General features: G+C 42.7%; 2 protein-coding genes across 7 annotated transcripts in view; both read left to right on the top strand.

Annotated features, from left to right (window-relative positions):
- Positions 1-23466, top strand: part of POC1B (POC1 centriolar protein B) — a 105036-nt gene that overhangs the window by 814 nt on the left and 80756 nt on the right. Inside the window, exon 2 of one of the 6 annotated variants that reach the window (XM_005206054.5) lies at positions 6722-6787. Within the exon in view, the coding sequence (XP_005206111.1) occupies positions 6742-6787 (46 nt within the window). The 5' untranslated portion in view covers positions 6722-6741. 6 annotated transcript variants of the gene reach the window in all.
- GALNT4 (polypeptide N-acetylgalactosaminyltransferase 4) lies at positions 353-5654 on the top strand. Its single transcript, NM_001103321.1, is given in 1 exon segment — positions 353-5654. A coding segment is annotated over 1 exon segment (1737 nt). The 5' UTR covers positions 353-588; the 3' UTR covers positions 2326-5654.

Genomic DNA, 23466 nt, shown 5'->3' with positions numbered 1-23466 from the left:
TTTTTTTTTTTTTTTCTTTTTTTGTGATGAGACGCTCAATCGGTAGGATTGCCGCCCATCCACACTGGGTCCCCGGGAGCATCACGACTGAGGACCTATATGGGTGGAATCGTGTGGAGAGCGGTCGAGATGCAGTTGGAGCCGGAGTGGACCCGAGTCCGGGGTCACCTTGGTGCGCCCGCCCCCCGGCCCCGCAGAGTCGCCCACAGGCCTGGGCCCGGGCCTGGCCGACCACTGGCGCGAACTCGCCACCAGGGGGAGGAAGTGGGAAGGGGAGGGGTTTGTCCTCGGCCCGGGGAGGGTGGGGTGTTGTTGGCTGCGGAGTTTGTGAAAAGTTGTGAGGCAGGCAGGAGGAAGTGGGGAGAGAGGAGTTGGGGCTGCACCGGAGGCCGAGCCCCGCGGAGGTCCCAGGTGACCCCCAGGAAGCCCCCGCGGCTGCCGAGGAGCCGAACGCCTGCATGAAAGGAGGGACCCGCTCGGAAGTTCGCTCCTACCTGAGCCCGGAGCTCAAGTGGCGGGTCCCGCAGCCCTTCCCCTGCGCGCGGTGACTCTGGTGGCCGCGTCCGCGCCCCAGCCATGAAGATCCGGATGGCCGTAAGGTGGACGTGGGCACGCAGAAGCTGTCTGCTGCTGGCGCTCCTAACAGTGGCCTACCTCCTGGTGGAACTCTCCGTCTCCACTTTGCATGCCTCCTTACGAGCCGGCGGTGCCCGGGAGCCGGGGTCAAGACAGCTCTCAGAGCCGGGGAAGAAAGCAGTGGATTTGTCTCGACCGCTGTATGAGAAGCCCCCTGCAGATTCCCATGCCCTTGGGGAGTGGGGGAAAGCCAGCAAACTCCAGCTCAGCGAGAGTGAACTGAAGCAGCAAGAGGAACTCATTGAGAGATATGCCATTAACATTTACCTCAGTGACAGGATTTCCCTGCACCGCCACATAGAGGATAAAAGAATGTATGAGTGTAAGTCCAAGAAGTTTAACTACAGGCGACTTCCGACCACTTCTGTCATCATCGCTTTCTATAACGAAGCCTGGTCGACTTTACTTCGCACCATCCACAGTGTTTTAGAAACTTCTCCCGCAGTCCTTCTGAAGGAGATCATCTTAGTCGATGACTTGAGCGACAGAGTATATTTGAAGACACAGCTTGAAACTTACGTCAGCAATCTGGATCGAGTCCGCCTGATTAGAACAAACAAGCGGGAAGGGCTGGTGAGGGCCCGTCTGATTGGGGCCACTTTTGCCACTGGCGATGTCCTCACTTTCCTGGATTGTCACTGTGAGTGTAATACTGGTTGGCTGGAGCCACTTTTGGAAAGGATTCGTAAGGATGAAACAGTGGTCATTTGTCCTGTTATAGACACCATCGACTGGAATACTTTTGAATTCTATATGCAGACTGGGGAGCCCATGATTGGTGGGTTCGACTGGCGTCTGACATTCCAGTGGCATTCTGTTCCCAAACATGAAAGGGACAGGCGTAAATCGAGAATTGAACCATTCAGATCGCCCACCATGGCCGGAGGACTGTTTGCAGTCAGCAAGAAGTATTTTCAGTACCTTGGAACTTACGATACTGGGATGGAAGTGTGGGGAGGTGAAAACCTGGAGCTGTCTTTCAGGGTGTGGCAGTGTGGAGGTAAACTGGAGATCCACCCATGTTCCCACGTGGGCCACGTATTCCCTAAGCGGGCACCATATGCTCGGCCCAATTTCCTGCAGAATACTGCTCGGGCAGCGGAAGTCTGGATGGACGAGTACAAAGAGCATTTCTACAACCGAAACCCTCCAGCAAGGAAAGAAGCTTATGGCGATATTTCTGAAAGAAAATTACTACGGGAAAGGCTGAGGTGCAAGAGCTTTGACTGGTATTTGAAAAATGTGTTTTCTACTTTGCATGTTCCAGAGGATAGGCCAGGCTGGCACGGAGCTATTCGCAGTATTGGGATCTCTTCTGAATGTTTAGATTATAATGCTCCTGACAACAACCCCACAAGTGCTAACCTTTCCCTGTTTGGATGCCATGGTCAAGGAGGCAATCAATTCTTTGAATATACCTCCAACAAAGAAATAAGGTTTAATTCGGTGACGGAGTTATGTGCAGAAGTTCCCGAGCTAAAAAAGCATGTGGGAATGCAAAATTGTCCCAAAGATGGGTTTCCTATCCCAGCAAACATTATTTGGCATTTTAAAGAAGATGGAACCGTTTTTCATCCCCACTCAGGACTGTGTCTTAGCGCTTTCCGGACACAGGAGGGCGGGCCCGATGTTCAGATGAGAACTTGTAATGCTCTGGATAAAAATCAAATCTGGAAGTTTGAGACATAGAGGAGCATAACAGCACTTTGGTCCTGAACTGACAATAGCTTCAGGGGAGTCAGCCTTCAGAGAGCCTCAGTGAAGATTTATTTCATCAGCATTCACCCAGTGGTCATCTGCAACAGCTCTGTAAAAGCGGTGGAGCATTTTGGTTAAAAAAAAGAAAACAAAACACTGAAACTGGGTACACAGACAGCTGTTGTTTAATATTTCAAAGTGCCTTATTTTGGGGTTGTTTTATTTAAGAGCTTTGTCAATATGTTCTCTTACTTCTTAAAGAAGTCGACTCGACTGTGACTTGAGATACACAAAACATTTAAGTGCCAGACTTAATATTAAAAGAATATAAAAGTCCAAGCAAAATGAGGGATGATTTATGTTGATGGGTAAGTTCACTGCACATCTCATTAAAAAGAAAAAACAAAAAACTCAGAAATGTGCAGTTCAAGCTGTTGCTATTTTTGTTGTACATAGAATTTGAATTTTCTTTAGTCCCCAAATGAAATTTTAGGTTTTACTTAGTTTTTTTATTCTAATTTTCTGTTACTCAAATAGAAATCAAGGAAGGTTACTCTTCAGGAAAAAGGCCTGGTTTAGTTATATTGTCACTGGATGTGAATTGGAGTTGAGTTTAGAGTTCTTCCTAACATACAGACATCTCAGAAAAATATACCCACATCTGAATGAAATGGGAACCATTTACATTCCACACTTTGTGGAATTGAGGGGATTGAGCTATTAGACTTAACTGCTCTATGTTGATACCTCAGATTGCTCTGGTTTTGTAAGCTGTCCTCTCTGTGAACTTGTTTGTGTGTATGGGATATTTTCTGATTGCACTTCCTTAAACTTTGAATGTATCAGAGAGGGACTCATTCAGAATACTGTGCTTCTCTTTGTTAATGCTTAATCACTTAAAGTAAACGCTTAATAATCGCTTAAAATAAACACAGTAGAGGCCAACTGTGTTTACTGAAACGTGTGAAACTGAAAGTGAGCCCTGTTGGACAAAGTCAGTGAAACTCTCCTACAGAGTTCTTGCTGATGAGGACTTTTAAGGGTTGATCTTAAGATTTTCCAAGTGGAAGGATAGCCTCTGCAATGGTAGATGGGGCCTTCCAGCTTCTTTTCTGCACGGAGTCCCAGGCCTGGTGCCTAGATAGCTGTCAGTAATTGTGGGTGAATGAATGACTGGCTGAATGAATGGCTCAGCCAAACAATGTGGCTTTGGTCAAGTCATTTGATTAAATGACTCATTTTGGGCCTTAGTTTCCTCATCTGTAAAATGTGGGTGCTGGAGCAGGTCTTGAAGATTCCCTCCAGCACTGGAATGTCCTGCTTGTACATTCAGTGACTGTGCAATCTCTAGAACACTTTTATCTCCTCCCTGCTAACGCAGATAATGTTGTTGAGAAATGGTTATTCCAGGTATGAAGCTGGAAAAAAGAAATGGTTTTTGAAAATTAAGTCAGCTGAGCTCAACTGAAGTGGTTTATTTTGGATTGAGTGGAAAGTTGTGGCCAGTGTTTGTATTCATTTTATTTTGAGAATTGCTGAATCAATTTTGTTTTTTATTCTTTGATCTTTCAAATTCTGAAAGGAATCTTTTGGGTTAAGAATATTAATATTTTCCAAACTAATTTATGTGAGAAGTAAACATACTTTTACAAAGTTACTTTTACTGTTTTTATTCCAGTGTTATATCCAGAAATCAATCACAGGCTGAATTCAGAATTAAATCTTAACTAGTTCATTTTGCTGTAGATTTGTGAAAAATGCATGCTCCATGAACGATCAGTCCACAGTACTCAGAAGTTGTTTTTGGTGTCTGCTTGACTACTTGGAGAGTAGGAACTTGGCAAAATCTAAATTCAACAAAAGTTTTTAGAATAACCTTTTCAAACAGTAATATTGCTTTGTATATTTTGTTTCTCTTTTTCTTAAAATAAAAATGTGTTCATAATTTTCTGTATGTTATGTAGCAAAGAATTGTTTAGATTCTATGTACAATGTGCATGACCTTGGGTGTAATTTAGGAAGAATTTGTAATAGTCCTCTGAATTCGTTCATTGGCAGCAGATATTCTACTAAACCCACCCTCACCTCTTACTCAATCTGCCTTTTGGTTTTTAAAAATCACTTTTCTCTTTTTATTTATTTTTGTTGTTCTTCATGCATGCTCAGTCGCTTAGTCATATCCTACTCTTTGTGACCCGATGGACTGTAGCTCTTCAGGCTCCTCTGCCCATGGGATTTCCCAGGCAAGAATACTGGAGTGGGTTGCCATTTCTTTCTCCAGGGGATCTTCCCAATCCAGGGATTGAACCTGTGTCTCCTGCATTGGCAGGTGGTTGTTCTTCTTAGCCCCTTATCAGATGGGAGTGCTAAGATTGATATATTCTAGATGTATTTATTGGAATTATTTTTATCCTAGAATCTTTCTGCTCTCATCAAAAGAAAAAGGGAGCATTGAAAAGTAAAGCACTGAATTCTTTATTTACCTTTTGCCTAAATTGCAGGGTGTGACCCATTCATCTTTTTGGAAGAAATTTTAGGCTCGTGTTTTATTTATATCAGTAATTCAGAATAAGCGAGTGGTTCATTCTTCACAATAATGTAGTTAATAGAAAAAGACTTCTACATTTTCATATGTAGCCATTTCCAATTTAATTTCTAAAACACACTGTAAAACTACAAGGTATTTTTTATTTCCTACTCCTAATTTATTGGTACCAAAGCTCTTTTGCTGTATATAATTAACAGATCTTTTAAGTTAATTTACGTGCTTAAAAAGTGTTATGAAAATTTGGTAGACAAGAATTTCAACTTTAAATGATCACTGGCGACTGAACTGAACTGAACTAATGTTATTTAGTGTTCAATTCTGTGAATAGGTTGACTCTAAATAGTCATTTTTAGCAGCCATTTAAAAACAATGATCTAGTCATCTACAGAGTCTCTATAACTCAAAATAACTTGTTTGTAAAAGAAAATTTGTCTATGCACCCTGTAGTAGGCTCTTGAGTATTCATTATATGTCAGCAAATAAAACTTTTCTAGGTTGATGGTAGGTTATTTTTCAGTTGTGTAGTTGATTTAGGGTCTCAATTTTAGTTAATAAAATACTTAGTTTTGACTTATTTGTCCTTTTGAATTGATGTTTTAATAATATTATTAAATGAGCACAAAGAATGTTGAGATTCAGATTAATCTCTTTTGAACAATGAATTTTTTGGTGTATGATGAGCGATTTCTACCCTTTTTTCCTTTTGTTAATGATATTTGCAATATTGATTAAGACATGTAAAATAAAACATATGCCTAATTATTTTTGCAAATGGATTCTGATGGTTTTAGTCTCTGGGGTCACTCTTTCTACGTACACATTTACGGCTGGTAATAGGAGTACGGTAAACTTGTTATCATTTTACTTATTTGACAAATGCAGACAGTAGAATATTTAAAAAGTTGGATTCCATGTATTATTTTGCAAAGTGTCACTAACTAGCAAGGATTCTGTAGTGGTTCTAACACTGCTCATGCACTAAAGTGAAGTCGCTCAGTCGTGTCCAACTCTTTGTGACCCGGTGGACTGTAGCCTCCCAGGCTCCTCTGACAGTGGGATTTTCCAGACAGGAATACTGGTGCCATTGCCTTCTCCAAAGGATCTTCGCTACCCAGGGATTGAACTCGGGTCTCCCACATTGTAGGCAGACGCTTTACTTCTGAGCCACCAGGGAAGTCGTATGCATTAACTACTCATAAACAAACTAGAAATGGTCAGAAATCTCTGGGACAAATTGGGAGCACTATAAAAGGAGGCAAGTGGACATGTGGGCACACTAACACAACATTCAAAACCCTGGGCCAAAAAGAAATATGTCTGTCCTGTAAACTGCATAGCGTCACACTTCCCTCAACCTTCTATCTGTATTACCCTGTCCCTAAGCACAATTCCTGTCCACCAGTAGTATCTTTCTTCCTCTTTTAGTAATCCTTGCCAAACACCCTCCACTCCTGCTAATCCCTGGCATGACACACTGCCTGAGCATCACCAGTCTCAGGACTCTGCCTTATATTTCAGGTGTCTTGCAGCCTTATTTAAGGTATGTGTTGTCAAGTTGGCTTCCCAGGTGGCTCATGGTAAAGAATTCGCCCATCAGCACAGGAGACGCAGTATACAAAGTTCGATCCCTGGGTCGGAAAGATCCCCTGGAGGAGGAAATGGCAACTCGCTCCAGTATTCTTGCCTGGACATGAATTCTTGCCAGTATTCCATGGACAGAAGAGCTTGGAGGACTACAGTCCATAGGGTCACAAAGAGTCAGACACGACTAAGCATGCATGCACATAGTCAAGCTAAATATATTTTCACTGATCTTTTGTTTTTTTCTTTTATATACAGTTTAAAAACTTATCCTAAACATGTGTGTTGTGATCTTCCTAATAAGGAGTAATACTAATCTTGCTGGTAAGTTTCTAAGTGGCTGCAACCCTATGCAAATCATTTCATCTCTCTGTGTTTCAGTTTCATTAACATTTAAAAAAAAAAGACCGGAAAATCCTTAGAGTCAGAACATAAGTGGTTGCCAGGGCCTGGAGGAGGCAGGAATAGAGACTGATTGCTCATGAAGGTAGATTTTTTGGAGAGTGTGATGGTGGTGGTGAGAATATTCTGAAATTAGATGGTGACCGTGGTTGTATAACTTTGAACAAAACACTGAATTGTATACTTTAAAAGGATGAATTTGTGGTGTGTGAATTGTATCTCAGTTAGAAAAAAACAAAACTTTAGGGGAGAAAAAGTGGCTGGGGAATTTAACGTGTCTCAGAAAAGACCGCTGTCTTCTCTGTCCTTCAGTGCGTGATGGTTTAGTTGCTAAGTCGTGTCTGATTCTTGCAACCGCATGGCCTATAGCCTGCCAGGCTCCTCTGTCTGTGGGATTCTCCAGGCAAGAATACTGGACTGGGTTGCCATTTTCCTTCTCCAGAGGATCTTCCTGACCCAGGAATCAAATCTGGGTCTCCTGCATTGCAGGCAGATTCTTTACCCACTGAGCTATCAGGGAAGCCCCTCCGTGCATACTAGACTTTAAACCAGCCCAGCAGTATTTGTTGTTAATGCTTGAGTCATGCTGTAATTCAGCATAATTAAGGAAGTTAGATAAATCTGTGCACCTCCTAGCTTAGAATTAGGCTACAGGTAGAACTTAGTTTGTATTGGAGTTTTTTCCCTAAAAGTTCAGAAAAACCTCAGTCAATCCTTTTGAACAGGAAGTAGAGATTATTATAAAAAGTGAAATGAGTTCCAGACAGAGTATATAGCTGTCTGTGGCAGAACTGGAGATTAGAGAAGTCCTAACTCTGGTAGTCGGGTACTGCTTTTCCTTTTTTTGCCCAGCTCTATCATTTCTAGGCTGGCTGGGCAAGGATGTCTCCTGAGGGCCAGCAGTGTCCTCCACTGCCTGATCATCATTCTAACTCATTTATTTATACTTATCTGATCCTCTTTCAAAAAGGAATAGGAGGTATTCTACTTACTTCTTTCTTTCTTCTTAATTTAGTTCTGCTGTTTGCCAGGTGCTATCCTATGCTTGGGTGTTCATACAGAAGTGTACAAAACAGATGTGCTTCTTACAATGGTGCGAAGAATTAATGGTCCAGTGACAGCCACAGATATTAACACATAAGCACAGATCATGTGCAGATGCAACTTATGGTGAAGAAAAGGAACAGGGTTCTTGGAAGGATGATAACTGGGGCAATATACTTAAGTTTATGGGGGTCAAAGAACACTTCTCTGTGTGTTAGATTCAATTCAAGACCTGAAGGAGGAGCTAGCTAAGCAAAGACGAGAGGCAGAATTTGTTGTTTAGTCACTAAGTTGTGTCCAACTCTTCTGCGACCCTGTGGACTGTAGCCTGCCCTCTGTCCATAGGATTTCCCAGGCAAGAATACTGGAGTGGGTTGCCATTTCCTTCTCCAGGGAATCTTCCCAACCCAGCTATCAAACCGGCATCTCCTGCATTGGCAGGCAGACTCTTTACCGCTGAGCCACCAACGAAGCCTGGAGACAGATTAGCATAAGCAAAAATTCCAAGTGGGAAAGAGCTTGTCCTTGATCAAGGAGATAAAAGAAGGCCCGGATGGGTAAAGCCTATAAACAATGGCTTTGGGAGGTGAAGAAAGCTTCAGGAGGTGTGGTTGCAGGGGAGGCAGAAACAGCTCACTGAGTCTTTGGAGGCTGCAGCGGGTTAAATGGCGACCCTCCCGAAGATGTGTCCCTGTCTTAATGCCTGGAACCCCTAAGTGTGACTCCATTGGAAAGAAAAGGTTTTTGCAGGATTTGAGCAGAGCTCCTCCTGAGCTATCTGGGTGGGCCCTAAATGAGACATACAGAGAGATAAGAGGAGAAGTCACAGGAAACCAGAGGCAGAAATTGCAATGATAGAGCCAGCAGCCAACGAGATCCTGGAGGCACCAGAGTCTGGAAAAGGCAAGGAATGAAACCTCTAGAGCCTTTAGAGGGAGTGTGGTCCTGCCAGCATTCCCCCTGGATTTTGGACTTCCGGCCTCCAAACCTGTGAGAGAATCAATTTCTGTTGTTTTAAGGCTCCAAAGTTATGGTACTTGGTTACAGGAGCCGCAGGAAACTAAGACAGAAGCCATGTTTTAGGCTTTTGTTCTGAGAGTCGTGGAAATCTGTTGAAGGATTTTAAGGGAGAGAACGACACAATCTGATTCACACCTCAAAACAGTCACTCAAGTTTCTATGTGGATTGAACTACTGTGAGTAGAAAAATCAGTTAGGAGCCATTATAGTAATATCAGCAGATGGTGGTGATTCAAACTAAGATGGTGGTCTTCAAACTAGGGTTACTAGCATCTGAATGGTGTTTAAAGTCATGGAATAGACAAAGTCACCTGGGAAAAACAGAACAATGAGTGCCAATGGCCCGTTTCTGGGTGGCTCAGTGGCAGAGTCTGCCTGCCAGTGCAGGACTCGGTTAATTCCCTAGTCCAGGAAGATCCCCTGGAGAAGGAAATGGCAGCTCACCTCAGTATTCTTGTCTGGGAAATCCGACGGACAGAGGAGCCTGCCAGGTTATAGTCCATGGAGTCGCAAAGAGTCAGCCACGATTTAGCGACTGAGTATGCACACATGCAAAGATCTCCAGCCTTTGGGTGAGAAGGGGAAATAACAAAAGAATCCAAAAAGGAATGGTTAGAAGAATAGGAGGGAATGCCTCTATAGCAGGGTATTATGAAAGCCAAGGTGTAGATAGAGTAGAGTAAAAACGTTGAAAAGAGAGAATATGTTAGTCATTAGAGTGGGGGAGGGAATTATTGCAGAATTGAGCGCCACTGAGCAGTGTAGACAGGTCCCTGTGAAGCGAGCAGTCTTGAATTTGTATTGTTCCTGGTCTTCCTTGGAGTGTGTCTAGCAATTCTGTCACAAATACAGTCTCAGAAAAGGCCAAGTGACTGAGATTTTGCCAGAGGAATTTGAAGGGAGGAAGACAAGTCAAAGGACTGAATGTATGTGCAAGAAAGGGTTTATAAACTGGGCAAGGAAAGAATTGAAGACTACAGATTGGATAGTGAAATGAAGATAGTGAAAGAGAGCCTCGGTGGAGAACGTAGGTCGGTGCATTGGAGTCCTGGATGAGATAGAAGCTGTGAACGAGCAAGCTATAAGGAAAGCGTGTCGTTAAGGATGGTGGGTTTCAGTCAGTAATCAGAGGAGTGTTGGCACTGCTTGTGGTAACATCCAGGGTGTGGCCACTGGAACAGGATGCTGAGGACACATGGAAGAAAAAGGCTTCAGAGAGGCCTGGTTGTCCCCTTCGTCAGAAATGGTCTTCACTACCTCACTCTGCTTGGCTGGTTCCTTTGTGTCCTTCATACCTCCGCTTAAAATGCCACTGCTCACTTCACCTGAATTAAGTATTCTGTGCCCATGAAAAATTCTCATATGACATCCTGCTTTTATCTTTCATGCCTCTTAACACAATTTAAATTGATACGTTAGCCTGCTTGTTGATTTGTTGCCCTCTTTTCTGCTTAAATTGAAGCTCCATGTTTAGAGATTTTTGCCTATTTTGTGACTCAGGACTCCCCCCACCCCAGCCACCCTGCCCTTACATGTGGTAGGGCTGAGATATCTGTTGAGTGAACTAATAATACCAAGACTTGGAACAGAGAGAAAGACTGTGACCTCAGGTAGGTGAAGTGTGAAAATGCTTGTCGCTTGGGAGGGTTTCAGGGAGCTTGATGTCCCCAAGCAGAGTCAATGTGTAAGTAGGTAAGTAGGAGGGGGGACTTTCAGAGAGGAGGATGTGTGTACAAGAGAGATCCTGTAAGTGCTATTTCTCTGGCCAGGTGGTAGCTTCGGGGAAGGAGAGCAAGTGTGGTACCAGGGTCAGCCCAGGGAGCATCTCGAGCGTCATCAGAGTGAGAGTGCAGTGTGATTGACGCAGTGGGGCTGAAGGCATGACTGGAGGAAACAGAACGGGAGGTGTGGTGGATTTATGTATATGCAGTAGCCTCTCAGAAGGCAGTGGGCTCTTGGGTTTCACAGGATGGGAGGCAATCAGAGGGGAGAGAATAGGAGCAGATGATAACTTGTGAATGTCATCCCTCTTTATGGAGGCGGAAACTGGAAGCTGAGTAAGTTAGCGGAAGCGGTGTAGCTGGTAAGCAGCAGAGCCTAGCTGAGTCCGATCTCCTGTCAGCTTCTGGAGCCACACTCTTTCCCCTTAGCTTAGTTTCCCAGAGGGCCGCACTCAAGTTTATACAAACATTAGATGAGTTTAAGAGCATTTTCATATGATGTGCACAATCTAAGCTGCATGTTAGAAGTTTCCAATTAAAATGATGTATTTTAGCATTGACGTTATCAGCCTTTCCGCTTTTTGTGTTCAGGGTTGCTCTGTCGTCGACTCATTCCCTGTTTAATCTCTGGGTTGTTTGTAGAATAAATGATGGTGTAGAACAATTTTATTTACCCCTTTTCTTACTGAATAGAGGCAGAATGAAACTGTGAATTTTTAAAGTTATTTTCCTGACAGTGAAACCATAATTGAAGTTTGCCAGAAATTCTTTTTCTCTTCTGGTTCTTAGTTGCTGAGTTGTGTCCGACTCTTTTGAGACCTCATGAACTCAAGCCCACCAGGCTCCTCTGTCCATGGAATTCTCCAGGCAAGAATACTGGAGCAGGTTGCCACTTCCCACTCCAGGGTATATTCCTGACCCAGGGATCAAACCGTATCTCCTGCATCTGCAGGCACTTTTTCTACCCCTGAGCCCCCAGGGAAGCCTGTTATTCTGGTTCTTGATGGCAACCTGTGTAGCAGCTTTTATTGAAGCTTCTCCTCCTGTTACAGTTTTTAAATATTGCTCCCAAGTGCCAAAGTGACCTCAGGTGTGCACTGAGAGGCAGAAGTAGAGTGCCGTCTTTCTCAGATTTCCGTGTTCGTCAGAATTAACGGAGAAAGTGGTCAAAAGTCCAGGTTCCTGGGTTTCACTCTGGAGAATGTAGCTTACTAGAAACACACGTTTTTAACAGGGTCCCCAGGAATTCCAGCGGGGATAATACGTGAATCCCCAGGGCTTGGGTTCTTGGTTAAACGGATGTGGATGTGGAGTCTGGTTGTTGTTGTTTAGTCTCTAAGTTGTGTCCGACTCTTTTGAGACCCCAGTGGGTGGACTGTAGACCACCAGGCTCCTCTGTCCATGGAATTTCCAAGACAAGAATACTGGAGTGGTTTGTCCTTTCCTTTTCCAGGAGATCTTCTCACCCCAGGGATCGAACCCACGTCTCATGCATCAGCAGGCAGATTCTCTACCACCTAGCCACCAGGGAAGCCCTTGGAGTCTGATAGACCTGGGTTAAACTCTACTCCTTTCTATGTTTATGACCCTGGGCAAGTTACTTCACCTCACCAAGCCTCATTTCCTCATCCATAAAGGGATAATGATAGTCACCTACCTCCTTGTGAGGATTAAGTAAAAGAATGTTTACCAAGTTCTTAAAAGGATTTGGCCCTTAGTGACAACTCCTGAAAGGTTTGTGTTGTTAAGCTCCTCAGCCCTCATGGAGAGCTTGAATAAATTAAATTTCTCCACATTGTCATTACTAAAGATTATTTTTAAAGCAGCCACAGTTTCTATGAGACTCTGTTTACACTACTAACAGGCTAATTACTTCGTGTCAGCTAGCAGGAAAATTATTCCCTATTCATGGAAGAGGAATTTTGAGTTAGTGCCATCACTTAATAGTGCTTGGATTGGACAAGCTGATTCTGAAAGAATTCAGTTCAGTTCAGTCACTCAGTCATGTCCGACTCTTTGCGACCCCGTGAATCGAAGCACGCCAGGCCTCCCTGTCCATCACCAACTCCCGGAGTTCACTCAGACTCACGTCCATCGAGTCAGTGATGCCATCCAGCCATCTCATCCTCTGTCGTCCCCTTCTCCTCCTGCCCCCAATCCCTCCCAGTATCAGAGTTTTTTCCAATGAGTCAACTCTTTGCATGAGGCGGCCAAAGTAGTGGAGTTTCAGCTTTAGCATCATTCCTTCCAAAGAAATCCCAGAGCTGATCTCCTTCAGAATGGACTGGTTGGATCTCTTTGCAGTCCAAGGGACTCTCAAGAGTCTTCTCCAACACCACAGTTCAAAAGCATCAATTCTTTGGCTCTCAGCTTTCTTCACAGTCCAACTCTCACATCCATACATGACCACTGGAAAAACCATAGCCTTGACTAGATGGATCTTTGTTGGCAAAGTAATGTCTCTGCTTTTGAATATGCTATCTAGTTTGGTCATAACTTTTCTTCCAAGGAGTAAGCATCTTAATTTCATGGCTGCAGTCACCATATGCAGTGATTTTGGAGCCCCCCCAAAATAAAGTCTGACACTGTTTCCACTGTTTTCCCATCTATTTCCCATGAAGTGATGGGGTCGGATGCCATGATCTTCGTTTTCTGAATGTTGAGTTTTAAGCCAACTTTTTCACTCTCCTCTTTCACCTTCATCAAGAGGCTTTTTAGTTCCTCTTTACTTTCTGTCATAAGGGTGGTGTCATCTGCATATCTGAGGTTATTGGTATTTCTTCCAGCAAAGTTTATCTAGTTATGGTTAGAATATTGTCTTTGTATTGTGCAACCCTCTCTCTTACTTCTCTCTTGGTTTGTGGTGTGTTTGACTGGGGATTACATTTTATTTTTCTTGTCTTGAAAAAAAATATTTACAGTGAATTCCTCCTCTTAGATTTCCTTAGAAAATGTTCTTGTTTATATCTCTCTGAAGAAGGTGATCCAATGTTTTCTGTTGTAACCCCAAACCAATATGAACCTAGAAATGCAACAGAAAGTACAAAATCGTGGTGCCCTCAAACCAGAAAGCTGAGTTTCATCCTGGTAGGGGGTTTTAAAGCAGACATAATGAAGGTACAAAGTATATCGAGGAACTTCTGAAATAATTGAAAAATTCAAGAGTTTCTATATGGAGGTGATTGAGTTTTTCAGACCCTCTTGACTATGGAATGAAAAGGCCTGAGAGGAATATAATCCCAATTTTTTAAATTGTGAAGGATGCTAGATGGTGAACATGGGCCTGCTAAAATATGTACTTTTTGACCCATCAATAATTATTCAGGGAATTTATCACAGTGATATTTTGTACATATCAGAAATGACACATGTTCATTGCAGCGTTGTTTGTAAACAACCTAAATATGGTCACCTGGTTGAAAAACTTAAGACATAGGTACATCATAGAATGGCTTCCCTGGTGGTTCAGTGGTAAAGAATCTGTCTGCAATTCAGGAAATGTGGGTTCAGTCTCTGGGTTGGGAAGATCCCCTGGAGAAGGAAATGGCAACCCATTCCAGTATTCTTGCCTGGAGAATTCCATGGACAGAGGAGCCTGGCAGGCTACAGTTCACAGGGTCGCAGAATCAGACACAATTTAGCGACTAACGACCACCACCGTGAATACTGTTCGGCTACGAAAAAGACTGAGGCCGACTTCTGCCTCCAGTCACGGTAGTTAACTAGGAACCAAACTTGCCCTCCAGCTGAAAGCAACTGTGAGATGAGACAGAATATGCAAGGCAGCTATTTTCGGATGTTGAGTGACAGGGAACGTAAACTGGTGATCCTTGCAAGAAGGAAACACAAGGTGAGCCCCTCCCGTTCGCACACGGCCTTGGCTTTCTCCCAGGGGCACTCTCCCTGCTGCCCACGGCAGGTAGAGCCGAGCAGAGTGAGCCTGGCTGAGCCAAGGCAGCAGAGGCCTTAATTCTGGCTGTGTCAGGGCCAAGCTGCTGAGTCAGGTGGGTGGCCTCAGATTTTGTGGGGCCTCTGCAGTTTTGGCTGAGCTGCACTTGAGAGGGTGTGAGGTCTAGAGGAGATCCCTTCCTGCCAGGCAGGAGGCGGAGGAGGATGAGGAAGAGGCTGGTGATCCCAGGGACCATGCCGGGTAGAACTCGACCAAGCTGTAGCTCAGGCAGAGGGGAGATCTTTCCCAGCACCTCAGCCGAGACACCAGGGAGGCCAGGCTGTAGGCATCAGGACCACATCTGAAATAAAGCATGTGCCCGAAAACTCAGTTCACAACTGAAGGAGTTTCACTCTAACAAAGCATAAAACCAAGTCTGACAAGATCAAAGGGAGTAAAACGTAAAACTGCACCTTGACTCTAGTTAGTAGAACTGCTTATGGCAGGGGTGTGGGTTAGTGATTCTGAAACTGTTTGCATGCTCTAGACTTGAACAAAAATATTGGAGTGTAATGTGAGCCAGTTTTTTTTTTTTTTTTCTTTTTATTATGGGCAAGGAGAGTTATAAATGTTAGAAGACAGAGGGCTGAAATGTACTCTGTGCTGTTAGATTGAAATGAGAGTTACCAGTACATGAACACATGGTTCTTAATATCTTTATCTTGATTTCTGCATATGGATAGATACTGCTTTCCATTTATATCTTATTTCTTAGTTCCGAGATTCCTGTTTGTATCTCATTTCTTAGTTCTGTCAGCTGTCACAGCAGCTTGTGCATGTGTGCTAAGTCGCTTCAGTGGTGTCCGACTCTTTTCAGCCCTGTGGACTGTAGCCCTCCAGGCTCCTGTGTCCATGGGATTCTCCAGGCAAGAATACTGGACTGGGTTGGCATGTCCTCCTCCATGGGATCTTCCCAACCCAGGGATCAAACCCACGTCTCTTAAATCTCCTGTGTTGGCAGGCGGGTTCTTTACCCCTAGCGCCACCTGGTAAGCCCAGTAGCGATGAGCAAACATAGTTGCCAGATCTTGGTTTCTAAGTTTGCCATTCTCTATGAAAAGGAATCAGAACTTCTTGGGGAAGAAAAGACCTGCACCAGGGCTGGAGCAGGGAAAGTACATCTTGCAATACCTTGTAATTACGGAAGTAAGGAGGCGTTCAAAGAATGATGGATACATATCAGAAGGACACAGAGGCGAGCTTTAAGGGGCTCTTCCTAGCCAAATCTGGAACGTATGAGAATCAGAATAAGTAATGATAAATCTGGACAATAGCCCATTGAGTAAAATAATCTGAGTCCATACTGATGTAAATGAGTAATTGAATAAGTAGATAGATGGAGAAAAAGAGAAGATTCTTCCTTAAAATAATAAATCAACAAATTAAATATTAGTTCATTAATTAAACATTAATTAGTAAATTAAAGAATAATGGGTTCAAAAATTATTGAAGGATGCTAAAATTAGTGGGTGACAGTTTATTGAGGAAGAGGATATTTACATAGTTTAAACTATCTCCCCCACAAAATACTTATTAATTACAAAGGGGAAAAAACACTGACTTTACAAGGCAAAAATTACCTACACCAAATGATGAAAGTTAATCTCACCAATATTGGGACAAACAGATATCAAATGTATCCTAATACAATGCACTGATAAGGGCACAGCATAACTTTTTGTGGCATTCTTGTCAAAATGTATGTATCCTAAATCTAATGACAAGGAAACATCAGCAAAAAGAAACTCAAAAAAAAAAAAAAAAAAAAAAAGACCAGATTTGTGATTACCAGAGGCAGTGGTAGGAGAAGGAGGAATTGGATGAAAGTGGTCAAAAGATACAAACCTCCAGCTGTAAGAGACGTACTACTAGCGGGGTAGAAGTGTAATTAACACTGCTGTACATTATATGTGGGCTTCCCAAGTGGCGCAGTGGTAACGAGTCCACCTGCCCGTGTGGGAGAAGCAGGTTCAATCCCTGAATTGGAAAGATCCCCTGGAGGAGGAAATGGCAACCCACCCCAGTATTCTTGCTGAGAAAATCCCATGGACAGAAGAGCCTGACGGACTATAGTGCATAGGGTCACAAAGATACGGACATGACTGAGCAACTGATCAAAACAGAGCAACCAACTGACTTTATATATAAAAGTTAAGAGTAAATCCTAAAAGTTCTCATCATGGGGAAAAATTTTTTCTTCCCTCTTCCTTTGCTGTATCTATATGAGATGATGGGTGTTCACTAAACTTATTGTGGTAATCATTTGAGGCATGTAAGTCAAATCATTATGCTGTACACCTTAAATTTATACAGTATAGTATGTCAGTTATGTCTCAATAAAACTGGAGGAAAAAATTATAAATAATCTAGACAAAAATGTGACTAGACACCCATATTTGTTTAAGCACATAGGAGGATACTCAAGAAAATGAGTATCTTCTCTCCTCTATGCTTAAACAAATATGTTAAATATGCCTCCCGGAAGGGGAACCAGGTGGCCAAGGGCTGGAGGGAAATTCAGTAAATACTCCTGTAATATTGGAATTCTGTATCATACACACTTGCACAACAGAATAGATATAGGAATTTAACAACAAATGTAAAAAAACCAGAGGCAATACCATAGTTTCCAGAAAAGGTATTTCTTACAAAGCAAGCCTCTAATTAACCGTAGTTGATTTTGGTTAAATCAGTGAGAGCGCTTGGGTTGATTAAAGAAAGTTATTGCTATTCAACACAACTGATGCCCTTTTGGACATTATGGAGAGCAAACCATTAGTATATTCTTTGTTGTCAGCTCCAGGTGAATGTGGACTCTGTTCTTTCTTTTGTCCTAATGAGGATTTCTTGAAACAATGGACTACTGTTATACAATAGAATTTAAAGATTTTTTTTTAGTGGCTAGACTTATTACACTTTTAGCTTCCTCCCTCTGATAGTTAATCTCAAACAGATGGTGCTTAGGTACAAGCTTTGACATTTTAAATGATGGGGGTAATGTTTATAGAGGGTGTGGTTTGCTGGAAATGTATGAACGCAGATTCCAAGTTGACACAGTACAGCACGGATACCAATAATCAAATATCTTTTATTATGATGGTGTTAGCGTTTGGTGGGTCACGGTTAAGGAACTAAGGAGGCAAATTCAGTGTCGGTTTTCATAGTTTCCAAGAAGAATGCATTCATGAGCGATTTGTAGATTGTTAGTCCTTTTTCTGTTTTCTTGAAAATTGGAAGACAACGTAGCATGTGTGCTGAGCCACAGAGTTTTAAGTGGGACATCTCTGCTGCTAGTGTTTCATCATTAATAGGGCTCGAAACTGCCACCTGGCTCTCAGGATTAACTGTCCACATCCTTTAAACTAAGCGTTCATCCTGCTTTCTGTCACTTCTCTTTAGCAGGCCTCATGCTGATAACAGCAAGTATTGCTGTAATACAGGTAAGTAGCCATCAACTCTAAAGCTAACAATTTTTGAGCATCCACTCTGGTTAAGGGTAAGGGTTTCCATAGTGGCTCAGACAGTAAAGAATCTGCCTGCAATGCAGGAGACCCAGGTTCAATCCCTGAGTCAGGAAGATCCCCTGGAGAAGGGAATGGCTACCCACGCCAATATTCTGGCCTAGAGAAATTCCATGGACAGAGGAGCATGGTGGGCTGCCGTCCATGGGATCACAGAGTTGGACACGACTGAGCAGCTAACACTAACTCTAATGTTAAGGTGCCCTTTTCCTTTTCTGAGGAAATATGTAAAAGCTCAATTCCTGTGTCACCATGTTGGTTGTGTCATATTCTGTGTCTCTGGCTCTGTGTCTCTCCCACCCCCAGCACCAGCCCCAATTAATTGTCACTTCACATTGATCCTATAATAACATTTTTTCCCGGTCCTTGCCATATTGAATATTAGGGACCCTATGAAGCTTCAGTGAGTTCGTGGGTCAGTTGTGTGTCTTAACTCTCTCTACTGCCTCCCTCCCATTTTGTCCTCAACCCACACCGTTCCAGCTTTGATCCCACCACTCCACTGAAACCATTCTGCTGCCAAACCAGCCTTTGATCCTCGGGCCTACAGCTGGCTTCTTGGGCAGTTGACCTGTGGGGTCGCATAAGTCCCACATTTAGTTTAAGGCCCTGCCATCCTGGTCTTGACATTTTCACTGATTTCCTACAAGAGACCCCACGTTTATATCTTATACTGAATCCCAAATGTAGCTGGTCGTGTTCAGGCCTGATCTTACCAAGTCTCTTTGAAGCCTTTGACAGCAGCTCTGTCACCCTCTGTGAGTACACACTCTATTCCCGGACACCGCAGTCTCCTGGCCCTTTCTACTCCACTAATGGCTCCTTCCTTTCACTTCCTTCTCTCCAGGTTAAGTGCCTTCATCCGCTTCTGTATCTAGACTTACTGCTTGAGTGACCCCATCCAATTTCCAGTCTTTAATGTATTATCCACACTGCCACTGCTGACAGTAGCAAAAACTAAAACTACCATAATGATAGCTACAGCTGAGTGTTTTCTGTGTGCCAGGCTTGGCTTATGAGTATTATTTCACTTAATACCTTAATTGCCTTAATCTCATTAAATATCTCTAGCATTCACCTGGGTGCCCAGGCCAGCAGCCAGGCACCTTTGTTTTCTTTTCTGCCTTTCCCCCTCACATCTAGTGCATTTGCAAACCTTGTGGACTCTGTCTTTACAATATACCTTGGTTTTGACTACTTCTCCTGTTTCCACAGCCTTCAGCCTGGTCCAGACCACCTCCTTCTGGCTGGACTATTGCAACAGCCTCCAAACTGATTTCCTTTTTCCCTCTGTATGCACTCCAAACAACAGCCAGACTGAGATTTTTTTGTTTGTTTTGTCTAAACATTTTTTTGAAGTATAAGATATGTACCAACTTTGAACAGCTTGCTGAATCTCCACAATGTGACTTGCCTGTTTTGCCAGTACCCTTGATCTCCTTTCTAGCCACTGTCCTCCCTGCCTGCCACCCACATAATCTCTATGCTGACTTCTAACTCCTTAGATCAGTTTTGCTTCTTGAACTTCATGAGTGCATTTTAATTACACAGGTACACAGTATGTATATACCACAATTTGTGTATCCGTTTTATTTCGATGGGCAATTGGGTTTCTAGTTTTGGTCTTCTTTGAGTAGTAGTTCCGTAAACATTACTGTATATATCTTCTGCTGAACATGTGTAAGAATTTCTGACCCATACCTCCACAGGAGACACTGAAACACTCAAAGGCAGGTCTGACTCAGTCTCTGATCACATGGAGCACAGCCGTATCTAACTCAATGAAACTATGAGCTATGCCATATAGGACCACCCAAGAAGGACAGGTCATGGTGGAGAGTTCTGACAAAACACCATCCCCTGGAGAAGGGAATGGCAAAGCACTTCAGTATTCTTGCCTTGAGAACCCCATGAACAGTATGAAAAGGCAAAAAGATAGGACACTGAAAGATGAACCCCCCAGGTCAGTAGGTGCCCAATATGCTACTGGAGATCAGTGGAGAAATAACTCCAGAAAGAATGAAGAGACGGAGCCAAAGCAAAAACACCACCCAGTTGTGGATGTGACTGGTAATGGAAGTAAAGTCTGATGCTGTAGAGAACAATACTGCATCAGAACCTGGAAGGTTAGGTTCATGCATCACGGTAAATTGGAAGTGGTCAAACAGGAGATGCTAAGAGTGAACATCGACATTCTAGGAATCAGTGAACTAAAATGGACTGGAGTGGGTGAATTTAACTCAGATGACCATTATATCTACTACTGTCGGCAAGAATCCCTTAGAAGAAATGGAGTAACCCTCATAGTTAACAAAAGAGTCTGAAATGCAGTACTTGGATGCAATCTCAAAAATAACAAAATGATTTCTGTTCATTTCCAAGGTAAACCATTCAATATCACAGTAATCCAAGTCTATGCCCCAACCAGTAATACTAAAGATGCTGAAGTTGAATGGTTCTATGAAGATTTACAAGACCTTCTAGAACTAACACCCCAAAAAAGATGTCCTTTTCATTATAGGGAACTGGAATGCAAAAGCAGGAAGTCAAGAGATACCTGGAGTAACAGGCAAATTTGGCCTTAGAGTACAGAATGAAGCAGGGCAAAGGCTAACACAGTTTTGTAAGAGAATACACTGGTCATAGCAAACACCTTCTTCCAACAACACAAGAGAAGACTCTACACATGGACATCACCAGATGGTCAATACCAAAAACAGATTGATTATATTCTTTGCAGCTGAAGATGGAGAAGCTGTATATAGTCAGCAAAAACAAGACTGGGAGTTTACTGTGGCTCAGATCATGAACTCCTTATTGCCAAATCCAGACTTAAATTGAAGAAAGTAGAAAAAACCACTAGACCATTCAGGGATGACCTAAATCAAATCCCTTACGATTATACAATGGAAATGACAAATAGATTCAAGGGATTGGATCTGATACAGTGCCTCAAGAACTATAGATGGAAGTTTGTGACATTGTACAGGAGGCAGTGATCAAGACCATCCCCAAGAAAAAGAAACACAAAAAGGCAAAATGGTTGTCTGAGGAGGCCTTACAAATAGCTGAGAAAAGGAGAGAAGCTAAAGGCAAAGGAGAAAAGGAAAGATATACCCATTTGAATGCAGAATTCCAAAGACTAGCAAGGAGAGTTAAGAAAGCCTTCCTCAGTGATCAGTGCAAAGAACTAGAGGAAAACAATAGAATGAGAAAGACTAGAGATCTCTTCAAGAAAATTAGAGATACCAAGGGAACATTTCATGCAAAGATGGGCTCAATAAAGGACAGAAATGGTATGGACCTAACAGAAGCAGAAGATATTAAGAAGAGGTGGCAAGAATACACGGAAGAACTATACAAAAAAGATCTTCATGACCCAGATAACCACAATTGTGTGATCACTCAGCTAAAGCTAGACATTCTGGAATGCAAAGTCAAGTGGGCCTTAGGAAGTATCACTATGAACAAAGCTAGTGGAGGTGATGGAATTCCAGTTGAGCTATTTCAAATCCTGAAAGATGATGCTGAGAAAGTGCTGCACTCAATATGCCAGCAAATTTGGAAAACAGCAGTGGCCACAGGACTGGAAAAGGTCAGTTTTCATTCCAATCCCAAAGAAAGGCAATGCCAAAGAATGTTCAAACTACTGCACAGTTGCACTTATCTCACACATTAGCAAAGTAATGCTTAAAATTCTCCAAGTGAGGCTTCAACAGTACATGAGCTGAGAACTTCCAGATGTTCAAGCTGGTTTTAAAAAAGCCAGAGGAACCAGACATCAAATTGCCAACATCCGTTGGATCATCGAAAAAACAAGAGAGTTCCAGAAAAATTTCTGCTTTATTGACTATGCCAAAACCTTTGACTGTGTGGATCACAGCAAACTGTGGAAAATCCTTAAAGAGATGGGAATACCAGACCACCTTACCTGCCTCCTGAGAAATCTGTATACAGGGCAAGAAGCATCAGTTAGAACTGGACATGGAACAACCGACTGGTTCCAAATAGGGAAAGGAGTATGTCACGGCTGTATGTTGTCACCCTGCCTATCTAATTTACAGGCAGAATACATCATGAGTAGCGCTGGGCTGGATGAAGCACAAACTGGAATCAAGATTGCTGGGAGAAATATCAATAACCTCAGATATGCAGATGACACCACCCTTACGGCAGAAAGCAAAGAAGAACTAAAGAGCCTCTTGATGAAAGTGAAAGAGAGTGAAAAAGCTGGCTTAAAGCTCAACATTCAGAAAACGAAGATCATGGCATCTGGTCCCATCACTTCATGGCAAATAGATGGGGAAACAATGGAAACAGTGAGAAACTTTAATTTCTTGGGCTCCAAAATCACTGCAGATGGTGACTGCAGCCATGAAATTAAAAGAAGCTTGCTCCTTGGAAGAAAAGTTATGACCAACCTAGACAGCATAATAAAAAACAGAGACATTACTTTGTGATAACAGTCCGTCTAGTCAAAGCTATGGTTTTTCCCAGTAGTCATGTATGGATGTGAGAATTGGATTATAAAGAAAGCTGAGCACCGAAGAATTGATGATTTTGAATTGTGGTGTTGTAGAGGACTCTTGGGAGTCCCTTGGACTGCAGGAGAGCCAATCGGTCAATCCTGGAGGAAATCAGTCCTGAATATTCATTAAAAGGACTGATGCTGAAATTGAAGCTCCTATACTTTGGCCACCTGATGTGAAGAACTGACTCATTAGAAAAACCCTGATGCTGAGGGCAGGAGAAGTGGGCAGCCTAGGATGAGACGCTTGGATAGCATCACCAACTCTATGGACATCAGTTTGAATAAACTCCGGGAGTTGGTGATAGACAGGGAAGCCTGATGATCTGCAGGCCATGGGGTCGCAAAAAGTCGGACACGACTGAGCGACTGAACTGAACTGATGTCTTCTATTGTAGCCATTCTAATGAGAGTGTAGTAATATCTCATTGTCGTTTTAATTTGTACTTCGCTGGTGACTAATGGATTTGAGCACCTTTTTATACATTTATTAGCCATTTGTATATCTTCCCTTATGAAGTGCCTATTTAAGCCCTTTGCCTATTTGCCTACTGTGTTTTCTTGACTTTCCTTATTGACTTGTAAGGTTCTTTATATATTCTTTGTTATATGTTGGATAACTGTATTGTGAACATCTTTTTCCTCTCTGTGGCTTGCCATTTTATTCTCTTAGTGGTGTCTTTCAGTGAATAAAATTTCTTAATTTTAGTGTAGTATAAATTATCATTCTTTTAGTATTTTAGTAATTTTCAGGTGTTATTTAAATAGTCATGCCTACCCCAGTGGCCATGAATATATTCCCCTAAGGGGAAACAGTG

The sequence above is a fragment of the Bos taurus genome, chromosome 5 (genome assembly GCF_002263795.3).
Source record: "Bos taurus isolate L1 Dominette 01449 registration number 42190680 breed Hereford chromosome 5, ARS-UCD2.0, whole genome shotgun sequence".
In the NCBI taxonomy this organism is placed as follows: domain Eukaryota; kingdom Metazoa; phylum Chordata; class Mammalia; order Artiodactyla; family Bovidae; genus Bos; species Bos taurus.
This window is presented reverse-complemented; position numbering and strand designations above follow the sequence as displayed.